Source organism: Leopardus geoffroyi, chromosome A2 (assembly GCF_018350155.1).
Source record: "Leopardus geoffroyi isolate Oge1 chromosome A2, O.geoffroyi_Oge1_pat1.0, whole genome shotgun sequence".
Classification (NCBI taxonomy): domain Eukaryota; kingdom Metazoa; phylum Chordata; class Mammalia; order Carnivora; family Felidae; genus Leopardus; species Leopardus geoffroyi.
Window position 1 is genome coordinate 17,945,328 of NC_059331.1, and position 17,776 is coordinate 17,963,103.

Consider the following 17,776-nt stretch of genomic DNA (forward strand, 5'->3'; position numbering starts at 1 on the left):
CGACTGAGCCACCCAGATGCGCCCCTATGTTTTATATTTATATTTGTATTATTTCCTATATATTTATAAAGTTCTCTTTAAGAGTTTCAACTGGTATTAATCTCTTTTTAGAGAGAACTGACTGTGGGTGCCAAATGCAAAGAGATGAAAATCAAAGGTCCTGATTCCTCTCCTGGCACCACCTTCTCAGCATCACAGAAGCCCTCAGGAGGACAAGTGCTGGGAAGGGTTCTGTGACAATCAGTTCAAAGAATGAGTACATTCCAGACATTCCAGACTCTCTCCAGAAGGTGGAGCTCTGGTATACTTGGCCACACAAGCCCTTTCTCCAGGTTTACACAGACCAGTTCATAATAACCCACTGAAAAGACCTCAGGAGTACGAGCAATACCAAAGGAAAGCTACTGTACTGACTCACAGTTGGTCTGCCAGTAAGTACCCAAGCACGAACCAGGTACCATAATTATTAAATGGTTATTGCACAAGATGCTCCTCATGGTCCAGGCTTTAGAAACAATCCAAACCTTTCATACAAGTATAAACTGCTTTCGTTGTCAGTAATGCTGACACCAATGCAAATCCCTTTCCAACTCTGTCCAAGATTCCTTAAATGTATTCAATTAAATAGAAAAATATCTCTCTCCAGGCATCTTTTACCCACCTCCACACCAGACTCAAAAACAAAAGCCGGTCCTTCATAGCACTCTCTAGTATGGTGCAGGTGTGTGGCTAGAGGCCAAAAGGCCAGGTGAATGTCTCCATCTACTCCCAGGTCCTCAGTGTATTCATTAGCTGCTGGGTATGACATGGCACCTTGCCACCCTCCCTGCAGCACCCAACTCTGGCAGTCCGTAGGACATTGCTCACTGGAGAGTAATCATCATCTTGGGTAGAGATGCAAGAAAAATAAGGCCAACCCTTGCCTGAGGCAAGCTGATGACAGAGGAAACTGCCAAATGTGAGGTGATGTTAGGGAGACAAGTGATTATCCTGTAATGAGGTGAAGCCGGGTTCTAGTCCCACTTCTGCCACTCGATTGCTTAGAGAAAGACTCCAAGTCCCTGGCTCCCTCTGGGTTCCAGTTTTCTGGTTTCTAAAATGGAGAAGAGAGGCCTGAAGTAGATCTCTACTCTGTGGGTGGTGTAATGCAATTAGTGAATACTAGTTTGTTTTAATCATATAGAAAAAAAATAGGGGCACCTGGGTGGCTCAGTCAGTTAAGTGTCTGACTTCAACTCCGGTCATGATCTCATAGTTCATGAGTTTGAGTCCTGCATTGGGCTCTGCACTGAAGTGCGGAGGCTGCTTGGGATTCTCTTTCTTTCTCTCTCTCTCTCTCTCTCTGCCTCGCCCCCACTCGCTCCTCTCTCCCTTTCTCTCTCAAAATAAATAAATAAATAAACTTAAAAACAGAAAGTATCATTGTATTGCACGCAATAATGTAAGTCCTGTTTTGTGATTGTTTTATTTCAATTATGTTCAATCTCTCAATATGAACATATGTATGGCTTCACTGTACTACATATTTCTTACATTTGGGGTGCAGACAAAGAAGTGGAGCTTCCAGTCTAGCTTCCCTTATAGGCCCTATCTCTGTGGGAAATTGAAGAAATCAAACTTCCCAAGGATTACAGAGCAGCGTATCAGTGGCCTCAACCTGGCCAGAAGGAAGAAAAGTACCCAAAACACCTGCTTTTTCACCTGCTACGCTTTCTCTGTTCCACATGTGGTTTGAGCAGAGGGTTCTCTCCATGGTTTTTAAACACAAAGTCTAAGGCCCAGTTTCCCAAGAATCCTAGAGTATTAATGGTTACTGAGATGTCCATGCAATGTGTGGACCCTGTACCAAGGGGGGGGGGGGAACAAAATACTGCCTTCAGATTTAGCATCTATTTTATTTTCCACATTGCCTCACATTGGCCCATGAACTCTGAACAGGTAAGGAAAACAACATAATTCATCCTAGGACAGGACACAGATTTCCTCCACAGTCCATCTCCCTAAATCTGTCAAACTGGTTGAAGAATTTACTGGAAACAACACCTTAATAATCTTAGCTTCTAAAATATTGCAAATAAAACAACTATGACTCATGAAAAGCCCTGAGCTGTTAGCTCACACATCTAGAATTTAGTTTAATGAGGCTACAAATGGAGTCTGCTGGGGCCACTTATTTGCCTCAAGAAAAGCCCCAGGGTTGGACAGTGATAGGGAATGTTGTGAGGCACACTAGCCTGATGGTGGAAAATCAACACTCACCATCTACACCTGCTCTCCCTGAGCCCCACAGCCGCCACCATACAGCATCTGCACATAACCCATGACTCCACCACCAGGGTCAGTCACTGAACTCTTAAACACTGCTGGTAGGAATGCAAAAAGGTAACAGCCGCTTCAGAAAACAGTTTGGCGGTTTCTTAGAAAGTTCAACATATACTTATTATATGACCCAACCATCCTACATATGCATATGCCTAAGAGAAATTAAAACAAATGTCCACATAGGCTTATACATGAATGATCATAGAGGCACTATTTACAGCAGCCAAAAGGTGGAAACCCAAACATCCATCAAATGGGTGAATGAATAAACAAACTGTGGTATATCCATATAATGCAATATTATTCAGTAATAAAAGTGAATGTACTGATACATGCAACAACGAAGATTCATCATAAAAGCATCAGAAGTGAAAAAAAGCCAACAGAAAAGACTATGTGCTATAAGATTCCATTTATACAAAATTCTAGAAAAGCAGAACTATAGAAAGTAGATAGGCAGTTGCAGAGGTAGGAGAATAGGATTTACTGCAAAGGGGACCAAGAGAACTTTTAGGGGTAATGACAGTGTTTTAGCTATGACTGGGGCAGTAATTATATGACTGCATAAATTTGTCAAAACTCATAAAATTAGACTTAAAATTGATGAATCTTATTGTATATAATTTACACTTCAATAAAGGGATTACATTTTTTCTTATACTTTTTAATTTACCAAATTTTCGTAAGTATATATTATTTTAATAAGAAAAAAATTGTATTTAAAAAGATCGTATTAGCTTTTAAATAGTTTCTACATGCAAATGCACTGGATGAAATTTACCTTCCCATCTGTTCTCACTCGGGTCATTTGCCTTACACTGAGCATCTCTGAGTCACTCCTGCCAAGGTCAGCCTGGGTCACCATCTTGGTCAAAGTACGGACGCCTCCCTTTCTGTGAAGGCATTGCCAGATGGTACAGACTTTCAGAGATAGCCAAATTTCCCCTTGTAAATCCATGACACCCAATGCTAATCCTAAAGCCATTTGCTCACTTTGAAAGCCTAATTTTTATCAGGCTCTTAATACTGGCAGACTTTTTTTTTTTTTTAAGTTTATTTATTTATTTTGAGAGAGTATGCGCATGCGCGCGCAAGCTGTGGGGAGGGGCAGAGACAGAAAATCCACTTGGGGCTCATGGCCTGAGCTGAAATCAAGAATTGGACACTTTGTCCATCGATGGATGAATGGATAAAGAAGATGTGGTATATATATACAATGGAGTATTACTTGGCAATCAAAAAAAATAATGAAATCTTGCCATTTGCAACTACGTGGATGGAACTGGAAGGTATTATGGTAAGTGAAATTAGTCAGAAAAAGACAAAAATCATATTACTTCACCCATATGAAGACTTTAAGAGACAAAACAGATGAACATAAGGGAAGGGAAACAATAATATAAAAACAGGGAGGGGGACAAAACAGAAGAGATTCATAAATATGCAGAACAAACTGAGAGTTACGGGAGGGGTTGTGGGAGGGGGGATGGGATAAATGGGTAAGGGACACTAAGGAATCTACTCCTGAAATCATTGTTGCACTATATGCTAACTAATTTGGATGTAAATTTTAAAAAATAAAAAATAAAACAAGTTAAAATTTAAAAATTGTAAAAAAAAAAAAAAAAAGAATTGGACTCTTAACCGACTGAACCACCCAGGCACCCCTACTCACAGACTACAACCAATTGCATGGTTATCTTTTTTAATTCTTATAAAGTCAAAGCAAAACATCCTTTACAATCAAGCAAAACAGAAGCATGAAGGCCCTTAATAAGCCTTTCTTGTAAAACACCCAGAAGGAAAGAAAAATCAGCATCAAGTTGGCTCCTCTTATACTAGCTTCCTTGTTATTTCTCAAACATGCCTGCCTGGAATACACCCACCTCAGAGCCTTTGCACTTGCCATTCCCTCTGCTTTGTACACTTTTCCCCTGGGTACCACCTTGGCTTACTCTTTTACCTCCTTCAGCTCTTCATACAAATGTGACTTCTTTAAAATTTTTTTTTTAATGTTTTATTTATTTTTGAGACAGAGAGAGACAGAGCATGAATGGGGGAGGGTCAGAGAGAGAGGGAGACACAGAATCCAAAGCAGGCTCCAGGCTCTGAGCTGTCAGCACAGAGCCCGACACGGGGCTCGAACCCACAGACCGTGAGATCATGACCTGAGCTGAAGTCGGACGCTCAACCGACTAAGCCACCCAGGCGCCCCAAAATGACTTCTTTAATGAGGCCTTCCTTATTAGCTACCCCATCTGAAAGTAACATATCTCCCTGTCCACACTCCCTTATACAACCCTGCTTTATTTCTCTTTAGTACCTATCACTATGTAACATACTATGTTTTATTATTTGTCTTGTTTATTTTTTGTTATCCCTGACTCTGACCCCACCAAAAAACAAAGGTCCATAAAATCAGAGATTTCTGACCGCTCCGTTCACTGTTGAATCTCCAGAGTCCAGAAGAACACGAACACAGAGTAGGCACTTCACAGGATGTGCCTCAAAATCACTACTGCGTCATGAACACCTGTCACACACAGATGAACACAGAGAACTCAAAAGGCAACCACTGCAATTATCCAAACCCAAACCAATCATACATACAGTGGCTACGATTATTAAAATGAGGCATGCAACACACTTTACAAAATGTATTCTGAGCACCGACTGGTATTAATTTTGCATTTATAATTCCCCATCTATCAAGTCTACAATAACTGAGGAATATAAATGAAGGACTCTGCACCTAACACTCATGTGGGACCTGGTGATGTGGAAACATTTCATGTAAACAAAGCTTAAGCTCTTAACGTAATGACAATCAACCTCCTGGAAAATTATCTCTTGTAGAAAATCAGGCAGGGAAAGAATGGTCACTGAAGAATAAACTTTAAAAATGTGGCCTCAAGAAGATTAAAATTCTATCATAGTTTAAAACAAATATACTAACTAGCAATCAGAAATTCTGTGTTGGTTCAAAGTTCACATCCCAAAGACTCAAACCTTTTACTTTGCAAAGTTATCACTACAAGATGATCATCCCCATCTTTTGCAGGCAAAGCAAAGAATGGCCATGGGTTGGTGCTGAGTCTCTGCTGAAGGCCTCTTTCAGCAACACTGGTGGGTCTGCCATCCAGCTTTATTTAAGTAAGTTATCTCAGCAAGACAATGCAGAAGGAAAATCATTCCCTGCATGACCTGGACTTCTGGGGAAGCTGGGTACCAGATGAGGCACAATCCCTGATAACAAAATGAATACACAAAAAGGAGTTTTAGCAAAATAAAGCCAGGAAGTAAGAGGAAAGCTGTCAATATGTGCCTTGTGGGAGGCAAGGGCAAGGATAGAGGCTGACCAGATTGACCCATCTGAGTACAGGGCATCAAACTACCAACCTTAGGAAAACTCCCACCGCTGCACCACAGAGATCAAGGTATCTCTTATACCCCATTGTGATCGCACTCACTTCCATGTCAAGTAACAGAAGAGTGCATGATGAACTATCGAGATATAAAAAGTTTATCAATTTTACAATTTTTAAACAATCTGAGAAAATGCTTATGATATACTCTTTTAAATGAAAGCAAGATATAAAAATTGTATAATCTATATTGTCTGAACTATGTCCAAAGAATTATAGAGAAAAAGACTGTCAAAAAGTACCAGCTATGCTGGGGCGCCTGGGTGGCGCAGTCGGTTGAGCGTCCGACTTCAGCCAGGTCACGATCTCGCGGTCCGTGAGTTCGAGCCCCGCGTCAGGCTCTGGGCTGATGGCTCAGAGCCTGGAGCCTGTTTCCGATTCTGTGTCTCCCTCTCTCTCTGCCCCTCCCCCGTTCATGCTCTGTCTCTCTCTGTCCCAAAAATAAAATAAACGTTGAAAAAAAAAAAAATTTTTTAAATAAAAAAAAAAAAAAAAAAAAAAAAAAGTACCAGCTATGCTACTGAATCATACAATAAAAATGGTTAAGATGGTAAATTTTATGTAAAGTATATTTTACCACATACACACAAAAATTTAAAAAAGTACCAGCTACTCACAGAGGTCATGGCTGTCCCACCCCCTTCCAAGGCCCTTTCATCACTGCCACTGCATTAAAAATGCTGTATGCCTTGGGACACCTGGGTAGCTCAGTCAGCTGAACATCCAACTCTTAATTCTGGTGCAGGTCATGATCTCATGGTTTGTGAGTTCCAGCCCTGCATCGGGCTCTGCACTGACAGCGCAAAAGCCTGCTTGAGATTCCCTCTCTCCTCTCTCTGCCCCTCCCCTGCTCGCACTCTCTCAAAATAAATAAATGTTAAAAAAAGACAACTTTATTTCTTTTAACGTTTATTTTTCAGAGAGAGAGAGGAAGACAGAGAGAGAGACAGCACGAATTGGAGAGAGGCAGGGAGAGAGGGAGAATCCCAAGCAGGTTCCACACACTCAGCACAGACCCAACACAGGGCTCAAACTCACAAAACTGTAAGATCATGACCTGAGCCAAAACCAAGAGTCAGAGGCTTAAAAGACTGAACCACCCAGGTGCACCTAAAAATGGCAACTCAAAAAAAAAAGTTGAATGCCTCCAAGTCTCCCAGCTCAGGTGTGAAAAAACTTGATACAGGTTTCCCAAATTTGACAACATTCTAAAAATTTACATGACATAGGATGAGTTGCGAAGCTGAAAGAAACTGTTGTGGACAAGAGAAAGCAGATGAGCATCAACCTAGGGGAGGAACTGTATGCCCTTTCTATAGAAACATTGTAACACTGTTGTCACAGAAGAGGTAATCAAAATGCTGCCTCAAAATGTAGGGGGAAAAGTATTGCAGTTGTAGTATTTGTCTGATTTTGAAATGTGTATCTTCTGATTTTTTTTCAATCTAAACAGATACTCACTTTCCTACCTACTTGGTTTCATAATTGTAAATTCTTTTGTTTAAAGATGGCAGTTATAATTATATATTTATATAAATAAATTATATATATATTCATATTACATTATATAAACTTCAGACAGCACAAAACCTGGATCTGCCTTGTACCAAGTAGTAAGACGTTATTCCTTTCTTTTCAGTTTTCTAAATGTCCCAAACTTCTTGAAATAGTCTCAAACTCAGAGCATATATTATCTTTACAACAGGGAGGAAAAATATTAGAGGTGAAAAAAGAAAAGAAATCACTAAGACTAAAATAGGAAAACCCAGATAGTTGTTTAGCTCTTGAAGGTTTTAAGCTCATCCAACACTGCCCTAGCCCACACTGCATGCTCAGAGCTCCACTCCATGATGAAGACCCTGGGAGATGGACCATATGTTAACAACCCCCACATACCCTAAGGTGTATACAAGGTGTTGGAAGATCAGAAAAGGAAGTAACCAACTCCTCAAACTTCAATGACAACATGATACAAACATGCTAGAGACCAGAGCTCCCATTTTGGAGCACTTAGTCTGTTCTGTAACACCCTTGCTCTTACAACAGCCCTCTGGAGTAGACATGGCCATGATGGGCATACTGAGGTGCCAGGTACTGAGGTCACCATAACAGGTATACGTCACCACAAAAACCAGGTACCTGAGATGAAAGAGTCACTGCTAAGAATGGCTGGAATCCTAGTCCTAACCTTAAAGGAGCTGCAGCCTGGCTGGCGGGCTGGCAAGGTGTCTGTCCGCCCTGCCTCCCCCCATCCTCCCAATGCCATAGTAGGCACTGGCTCCACTAAAGCAGCAGGGCCAGAGACAAGACACAATCTCTGCATCAACTTGACACAGATGCCTGTGGTCCAAGACTAGGTGTTCATTTTCTCCCTCGTTAGCATTTTATTCTAGTTAAAAAAAATTTTTTTTTAATGTTTATTTATTGTTGAGAGAGAAAGAGAGTGAGCGAGCAAGTGGGGAAGGGGTAGAGAGAAAGGGAGACACAGAATCCAAAGCAGGCTCCAGACTCTGAGCTGTTGAGCACAGAGCCTGACACGGGGCTCGAACTCACGAACCGTGAGATCATGACCCGAGCTGAAGTCAGACGCACAACTGACTGAACCACCCAGGTGCCCCTTTATTCTAGTTCTAATAAGTGAAAAGCTGTAAGCTGTACATGGAACTGTTTCATTAAAGCCATAATAACACAGATCCTTCCCCCAATGCTGAGGAACAAATAAAACACCAGATTCTGTTCCAAAAATCCAGACAAGCTTTTCTGTAAGGGAAGCAAGCAGCAGCCTCTCAGATGCTTCTCCTCTCTAGAACCACCAGCATGACACATTACCCCATCTCTCTGCCTTGTTAAATTAGATTTCTGGAATGAAAGACTAGAGGGTCCCAAAATGGAAGGGGATGAGAAGGAACTTTCAGCCTACCTAGAAATATGTTCATCAGAGTTACACTGCTAGAATTACAAAGTTTTAGCAACTTAAAAAGCTTTTTCTAGCTAAAAGCATAGCACGACTCCTTCAAGGAAATTGAAATTATTGATTCTAAGGTGTCACATGTCTTCTTTATCTGAGAATCACATTTTCTTAGAAATAACTAAATGTATTTCATACATACACCAAGAATTCTCAGTCCTCCTTAGAAAGAAGCCCATTACTCCTCTTTCAAGGGCAATTCTCATTTCTAGTCTCCTCCTCCTTGGTGCAGTCTATGACTCCCACCACCCCCTAAAAAATACACACAACAGAAACACACAGAAATGGCTGCCTCAGACTGCAGCCGAAATTGCTGTGAGGGCTCAATCCATGAGGGACTTTCCGACCTTGAGTCACAGTTCTCTCTTGTGCTGACAAATAATGGTCCATTGGCTTCAGGCAAGATTATGTTGTTGATGTTTACCCCTACTCATCCCTCAGCTGGTTCCCTAACCAGATGACACATGAGCTCATCCTCTAAAACACAGGGAGCCAAAAATGATTCAGTCCTCATGGGCAGCCACAGAACCCAGGCATCCCTGACATGCCTAGGCCGACACCCTGAGTGCTGTACCTGCTGATGGAGGGACCAAAGTGTATCCTGCACTGCACCAGGTCCTATATGTCCAGGGGGCACAATTTGCTCCAGGTCCTTGCAAAACCTCACTTAGTTAATACTTTCCTCAAGGGTTTGCAAAGTGTCCCAGGCTCAAAGCACCAATCTGGCAGCTTTATCACAAACCACTCAGTATACTCAGTGTTCCTCCACGACCAGCCAGAAAAAGAATGAGATACGGCATGAAAAAATTCCTGACACTGGCACAGGTCACAGCACTTTGTCCTAACATAGAGCCATTTGCCAGTCATCCTCCATAAGTCCTGAGATTTCTTTCCAAAATAAAGCATAGCAAAATATTAAGAAACTTTGAGGAAATCAAGTTCAACCACATCCACAGTTCTGAAGCAAATCATACACTGACTCCTTTGGAATCAGCCAGCTTGTGAGAAGGGCAGTGACTTCAGTCACTCAAGAGCACATTTGAGGACTGGGAGGGAAGGCCAATGGGGCACTTTCACTTTTGACATCTTGCCACTGTGTTCCCTTTCTTTGGTTCTACACAAAGAACCTTCAGTATTTTCAAAATAAAAACACTCTTTCGGGGTGCCTGGCTGGCTCAGTCAAACATCCGACTCTTGATTTCGGCTCATCTCACAGTTGTGGGATCAAGCCCTGCATCAACTCTGTGTGCTGGGCTGGGCATGGAGAGATTCTCTCTCTCTCTCCCTCTATCCCCCCTGTACACACATGCTGTCTCTATAAAAACAAAAAACCACACACACACTCTTCTGAGAGTGAAATGAATCATTCCCGGAAGAGGGCAGCCTGTTTCCTCCTTTCCTAGCCTTCACCTGCCCTAGACCTGCTGGCCACATCCATCAGTGTTTCAGGGCCCAGAGTCTGTCAGCTCCCACCTGGCACCTCTGCAAGGTCCACACTTCCAAATGCCCCAGGATTCTGCATCTGGTGCTTACAGTCTTCCCCTGGGCTCTCAAGGTAGGTGCAGCATCCCAATCAAACCTAAGGTCCTCAAGCATGCAACGCTGTGAAGGTGTTGCTGTGTTTGTCCCATAAAGCCAAGCATAGATACTACAAGGGGCAGGGGCAGCTCAAAGGACCTGGGGAAAAGACACTTGTGTTCCCATACTCTCCAATAACAACATAGATGAAGAGAAACCCAGACCCTCAGCAGGGAGTTGGCAACCAACTCCACTATCTCTCCTCCAGAAGCATTCACCTCAGAGAAGAGATACTGTTCATGGAAGGACATCTTTCACTGCCTTACATGTAAAACCTCTACTCATAATAGCAGAAAACTTGAAAATGTTCATTAAGAACTCATTTAGGAGACCATAATCTCAGCAGTGTGCAATTAAGTGGTTTAAGAGTACTGTATGTTTTTCCTGTCAGGTTGTTCAAGCTCATACAAATATACATTCTTTGGGATACCTGGGTGGCTCAGTAGGTTAAGCAGCCAACTCTTGATTTCAGCTCAGGTCATGATCTCACAGTGGTTCATGAGATCAAGCCCCACATCGGGCTCTGCACTGACAGTGCAGAACCTGCATGGGATTCTCTTTCTCCCTCTCTCTCTGTCCCTCCCATGCTGGTGCTCTCTCTCTCACTCTCTCTCAAAATAAATAAACTTTAGGGGCACCTGAGTGGCTCAGTCAGTTAAGCACCTGACTTCGGCTCAGGTCATGATCTCACAAGCTCACCTGCTTCGGATTCTGTCTCCCTCTCTCTCTGCCCCTCCCCTGCTCACACTCCGTGTCTCTCTCTCAAAAAATAAACATACATACATAAACAAACCAACTTTAAAAAATATACATACATTCTTTGGTCATGTATTCTATATCCACCCTTCCTCTTCCTTTGTTGGGTAACTCTATAGACAGTCTCTCAAGGAAACAGTATGATTCTGTTTAGCATGAGAACCAACAGGTGCTGGGTTCACACACCTCCACAGAGCACCCTGTAAAAGAAGCTAAACTGAGAACTCCAGAGATATAGCATCACTTGTTGCTCATGAAAAGGGGAGGAATGAGCTAAAGGTGCAGTCCACAGACACCAAGTTTCAAGCACATTTTAAACAAATGGGCATCAGAGTGAAAGAAGGCAGGCGTGGAGCTAGGTTAATCCCAAGACAAAAGTTGCTGCAGCCTTATTAGCAAAGATACCAAAGTTGTATAGACCTGGGATCTCAATCCCAGATAAAAAAGGTAGGGAGGAGGGTTACAGTAAAAATTCGTATCTAGCATGAGTTTTATACTTGTTAAACAAAAATAATCTACTATTCTTATAAAACAAGCTTTGGGGCGCCTGGGTGGCTCAGTCGGTTGGGCATCCAACTCCGGCTCGGGTCATGATCTTGCGGTCCGTGAGTTAGAGCCCCGCGCTGGGCTCTGTGCTGACAGCTCAGGGCCTGGAGCCAGTTTCGGATTCTGTGTCTCCCTCTCTCTCTGACCTTCCCCCATTCATGCTCTGTCTCTCTCTGTGTCAAAAATGAATAAACGTTAAAAAAATTAAAAATAAATAAATAAATAAATAAATAAATAAATAATGAAATAAAACAAGCTTTGAAGGGGGATGCAAGATTTTTACATTCCCCAAAAGAGTAAGACAGAGCTCACACAACCCATGGGGCCCCTCATTTCTGAGTGTGCAGCTAGGGATAGAAAAGTCTGGAGCAGAAATAGCAACACTAGCCAGGTGTTCTGCTTCTTTGTCTCTAACACATCTTATCTCCTTAAAAGAAAAGTTTTAATCTTCCTTGGCCTGGGATTGGACACTCAATTTCTAAAACATGTATTAGTGTCTGAAGTAAGATAAATGGATGGATACACAGAACAAAACTAAATAACCTCCCATTTTGATCAATTATGACTTTCAGTTAAATACATTCACAAGAATGAGTTAAAACAAGCAAACAGGGGCGCCTGGGTGGCGCAGTCGGTTAAGCGTCCGACTTCAGCCAGGTCACGATCTCGCGGTCCGTGAGTTCGAGCCCCGCGTCGGGCTCTGGGCTGATGGCTCAGAGCCTGGAGCCTGTTTCCGATTCTGTGTCTCCCTCTCTCTCTGCCCCTCCCCCGTTCATGCTCTGTCTCTCTCTGTCCCAAAAATAAAATAAACGTTGAAAAAAAAAAATAATAAAACAAGCAAACAAACCCAGCAGTGCAAAGAAAGTTTTGTGAATTCTCTACAACAGAAAGCAAGCAGAAGCAGCCCAAGAGGCCCAGACTGATTCCAGCTGTCCTAAGGAGTTTATGACAGCAGGTACTAGAGCTCCATCTCCAAGTCACAAGGGTTTCAAAAACAACCCAAAGCCTCAAATCCTTCAGTTCAGAGTGGGATAAGATTACCCCAGGAACAAAAAGAACACAGGTGAAAGACTTAGCATAGTGAGGGTCCCATTAACAGCTGCTGGAGCTGTTACTTCTATTTTTTTGTGGGCAGGATGCTGTAGGTGCTATGTATCTTCACCAACAGCTACATTTCATGAACATTTAAAATCAAACCAAGGCATGACTTCTGTTTAACCACATGCTTGTTTTGCTGTCTGTTCTGACCTGAAGACACATTTAGGAGATTTCGTCCTCCCAACCATTTCAATCTTAACTAAGTGGCATCTCAGAGGTATTAAGTACAAAAACTTTTTGTTACTAGAATATTAACTTTTAGCCAGCATATAATGATAATGCTCATGTGTCACCATAGCTTAATCCTTACTTGTAAAATTGAATTAGTGTAATTTCACTTAGAAGAGAACCCTACTTATGCAAATTTACATTAAAAACAAATACACAACCTTGAAAAAGATTGGAGAAAATGTCTGTAAACAGAAAAATGAACCCAAGGTGCACTTGAGCCAGATGTGGACTACGGTCAGGTCCAACAAACTTTCTGGGTAAAAAGATGTCCTCATCTCCCCTCCAAACTCCCATGTAAAATGGCAAAATGGTAATGTGCTACAGCCTCCCTGATCCCAAGGCAAGTACCTGTGGGGTATATCATCACAACCAACACCAGGAAGAGCTTGCTTCCTCCCTCCATCCCCAGAGCTTAACCCAGTGCAGTGGTGCCCTTTAAAACAGGCCAAGGTGAGAAGACTTTCAGGAAGACTGAAGAGCCAGTGAGGGGGCACCTGGGTGGCATCTGACTTTGGCTCAGGTCATGATCTCACAGTTTGTGAGTTTGAGCCCTACATCAGGCTCTCTGCTCTCAGCATACAACCTGCTTCAAATCCTCTTGTCTCCCTCTCTTTCTGCCCCTCCCCTGTTCATGCTCTCTCAAAAATAAATAAGAATTTAAAAAAATAATAAATAAATAAGCATTAAAAAGAAAAAGAGAGAGAGAGAAAGAGAAAGAGCGAGCCAGTAGGGAGGGGAGCTACACTGAGGATGAAGGATACAGCATTCCTTTTGGGATGCATTATATGGTATGTAATACTGTTACTTAGAAAAATATACATATATCAACACAATAGCAGGATCACACCCAAGAGATCACAACCAGTTCAGGGTAGCGGTTCCAGTAACAATGTCACATCTCTACCACTAAGAAGTGAGAAGGAAATGTTCAAGAGGAGAGCACCTCTAGGGCGCTTGGGTGGTTCAGGCGGTTAAGCGTCCAACTTTAGCTCAGGTCATGATCTCATGGTTTGGTTTATGAGTCTGAGCCCTGCGTTGGGCTCTGTGCTGACAGTTCAGAGCCTAGAGCCTGCTTCGGATTCTATGTCTCTCTCTCTGTCTGTCTGTCTCTCTCTCTCTCTGCCCCTCCCCTGCTTACACTCTGTCCGCCTCTCTCAAAAATAAACATTAAAAATTTTTTTGAAAAAGGAGGAGAGCACCTCCAAATGTGGCTCTGAGAATGGCAAAGATGCACACAGACAAGCTGGAACAGAATTCATGAAATATGTGGGTAAAAAGTATAACTTCTAAAGGAATACATTTTGTTTAGATAATAACTAAATGTGTATGTGTAATTAAAAACAATAAATATTGTAGGGAGGCCAACTTTCCAAGTACTCTAAGTTTATACAAAAAATTCTTTTATTTTTATTGGGCTGTATCAAAAAATTCTTTTATTTTTATTTTCTCAAGTTTATTTGTTTAGAGAGAGAGAGAGAGAGACAGACAGACAGACAGACAGAATGAATCCCAAGCAGGCTCCGCACTGTCAACACAGAGCCCAATTCGGGGATCAGACTCACTAACCATGAGATCATGACCTGAGCCAAAACCAAGAGTCGGATGCTTAACTGACTGAGCCACCCAGGCGCCCCTCAAAAAATTCTCCTGGCAAAGTAAGGCCTGCTTTATATTGGGGTAAAAACGGTGCGTTACCTCTTCTTGGTGCCTGTCTTTATCTGTACACCAGGCATGGTACAGTTTTACAGAGGTGCTCTGAGGTGGGAACAAGAGTAAAACATCTAGTCTCCTGCCTGGCTCGCATGCAGTGCACTCCCCAAACGTGGGCTGTTCTCTACCCACTGCCCTACAGTTCCTCCAGAGTCCACTGGGAAATGGAGGTCACAGGAGGGACTTGACAGTACGAGGCGATAAGGGCATACTAAGCCTGTGCTCATGGAAGGAGTGCAAAGAGAGGAGGCTTCAACGCCAGGCAGAGGAATGGAGTGCCAAAGGATATCCTGTTTAGCCTTTAAAAAAATAAAGATTTTTAACTGGTTGTAAGTGTAATAAAATGACCACCATTATTAGTCTCTTCATCCTGCAGATTTTCTTCCATGCATTTTTCTATTCTTTACATAAACAGGATCAGGCTGTATATGTATTACTTTGCTTCCCCCCATCTCCCCCAGTAAAATTGGCTGTTTCTCTCACCTTTCTAAAAACTGTGATGAAATGTGTGAAACAATGGAACATTCACCTTAAAAAAAATTTTTTTTTAATGTTTATTATTTTTGAGAGAGAGAGAGAGACAGAATCCAAGCAGGGGAGAGAGGAGACACAGAATCTGAAGCAGGTTCCAGGCTGTCAGCACAGAGCTCAACGTAGGGCTTGAACTCACGACTGTGAGATCAGGATCTGAGCCCAAGTCAGACACTTAACCGACTGAGCCACCCAGGCACCCGTAAAATTCACCCTTTTAAACTGTTTGGGGGGTACAGTTCAGTGGCACCAAGTACACTCACATTTTATACAACCATCACCACCACCCATCTCCAAAACTTTTTATCTTCCCAAACTAAAACTTTGTACCCATTAAACAATTAACCGTCCAGTCTCCCTTCCCTCAAGCCCCTGGCAACCACCATTCAACTGTCTCTATGGTTCTGACTACTCCAGTTTCTCACACAAGTAGGATCATTCAACATTTGTTGTTTTGCTATTCTTCCCCATTAAACTATATGCCTTAGCCATGTATCTGTCCATACAGAATTCCTTTCAAAGACAGCATAATATTTACACATAATCATAATGCATTTTTTAACTTCCCTACTGACACTAATTTATTTATTACAATAATAATTCAATGAGTGTCCTTGTAGCTGTCTTTGCACTCTTGTGGAAGTATTTCTGTAGGAAAATTCCTAGAAGTAGAATTGCTGGGACAAAGCATAGAGGTTGCACCCAGTTTCACTCTGCCCTGTAATGTCCGTGAGCCACCAAGGATTGTGGGAAATTAAGCTGGCAGAGAGAAAAGGGAAAACCTGGTTTCACAGGTCACTACTGCAGTGACATAGGTAGAGGGACGGTGGCAGAGGAACCAGCATCTATTGGGGTCTACTGTCTGCATTCTTACTTAAGGAGTAAACAAAATAGAATTCTTGTACACATTAGAAGCACATGTGAAAGGGCACCTGGGTGTCTCAGTCAGTTAAGTGTCCGACTCTTGATTCTGGCTCAGGTCATGATCTCCCAGTTTGTAGGATTGAACCCCATGTCGGGCTCTGTATGGGCAGTGCAGAGCCTGCTTGGTATTCTCTCTCTCCCTCTCTGCCCCTCCTCCACTCATGCTCTTTCTCTCATAATAAATAAGTAAACATAAAAAAAGAAGCACGTGTGAAAAAGGAGGTTTGAGAGGAGAAAAATAAGCCTTTAAAGAAAAACTATGTGTGCTTAGAAAGCTCTCAAGCTACTCTGTTACCTTTTACACCCTAGACATGTTTCAGGTAACTCTGTGGGCTCATGAACTTAGTATCTGGTTACCTGAAGATGTCAAAACCAAAGGTGAAAGAGAAGGAGGCAACACTGCCTTCACAGTCCTGAGCCTGAGAGTTTGCTAGAAGGAGATGATAGCAGGAGTACCCCTAGTAAAGCTTCAACCTCTAGGAGGACATAAGGATCAAGACCAAGCTGATCTTTCCAGCCTCTCCCAGCCTAAGCTTCCTTCCCTCAAGGGTCTCTCCTCCGTCATCCCAGGGGCAGGGAGTAGGAAAGAGTCCTGAGAACCCCCAGGTTCTGGGGCTCCCAAAACACCAGAGCTGCCTTCTCCAGACACCTGTCCCACCTGGAATGACCTCCCCACATTCAGTGGCACTCAGCAGGGCACAGATTCTCCTGCCTTCTCCAATGTACCGAGGGAGGCTGGTGGCCAGCCCACACAGGGGAATTAAAGAAGGAAGGGGGTGGCGAAAGTAGAGAAACAGGATTTGGTAGATGACTAGGTGTACCACACTGTTCTTAACCCTTTAGGGGGTTACTGACCCCCTCAAGAATCTGAGATGTGTGGGCCTCTCTCCTGAAAAATGCACATCCTCACTGAACTCTACATACAGTCTGGGATGTGAGCAACTGTGGACTCTATCTTCAGAACTCCTGATACAGGGAATCAAATTAGAGGAATGAGTTAAATATTGAGTCTTCCCACGTCAGAACAAGGATGTTTTTGTTCATGAATTCACGGAGTTGAACTACAGACACTTAAATATAAGGGGATGGTCAAATACCCAAGAAAAAATGTTCAGCAGATAGTTGGGAGCAATGGATTTGCAGCTTGAGTGAACCTAATTCGAAAACAGATTTGGGAATAGCCTACAAAGGGAAGACAGAAGGCACTCTAAGAGTAATGTCCAAAGAAAGAAGAGCACTGGGTCAGGGCCCCTATAGGTGAGAACTGCCTGAGCAGTGTGAGAGAAGGTCTGTAAAGAGACAAAGAGGCAGAACATCTACCCCCTCCCTGGAAGCCATGGGTTAAGAATCTCCTCCCAGTTTCACATGGGAAATCTAGGTCTCATACATACCCTTTGGACCACATGACAGAGAGAGAGGAGGAGGGTCTTGCACTGTGTGGCCCTTTAGGTCCCTGACAGCCCTCAGAGTTCACGGTCTGCGGCTCAGTTCTGAATGAGCTTTGGCAAAGCCTTCCCAACTTCTTCGCTGAAAAGATCTACACGAAGAATCCCTTCAAACCAAGCCACCATAGTGAAAAGGTCTCAAGCACAGGGTGTGATCAGCAAAAGCCAGCGTATGGGAAATCCTAAAAGATAAAGGACAATTGCTTCAACCAAACAATTACAAGGAGGGGCACCTAGGTGGC

General features: G+C 42.8%; 1 protein-coding gene across 4 annotated transcripts in view; it reads right to left on the bottom strand.

Moving 5' to 3' along the window:
• The window catches only part of IP6K2 (inositol hexakisphosphate kinase 2), a 31,143-nt gene that overhangs the window by 10,633 nt on the left and 2,734 nt on the right, over positions 1-17,776 (bottom strand). The window contains exon 2 of one of the 4 annotated variants that reach the window (XM_045492863.1): positions 17,481-17,716. The exons of 1 other annotated variant lie outside the window; for it this stretch is intronic. In XM_045492863.1, coding sequence (XP_045348819.1) covers positions 17,481-17,494 — 14 coding nt within the window. In that variant the 5' untranslated portion in view covers positions 17,495-17,716. Of the gene's footprint in view, positions 1-3,103; positions 3,309-11,108; positions 11,249-17,480; positions 17,717-17,776 lie in introns of those variants that run through there. 2 more of the 4 variants (XM_045492865.1, XM_045492864.1) reach the window with 2 other exon arrangements.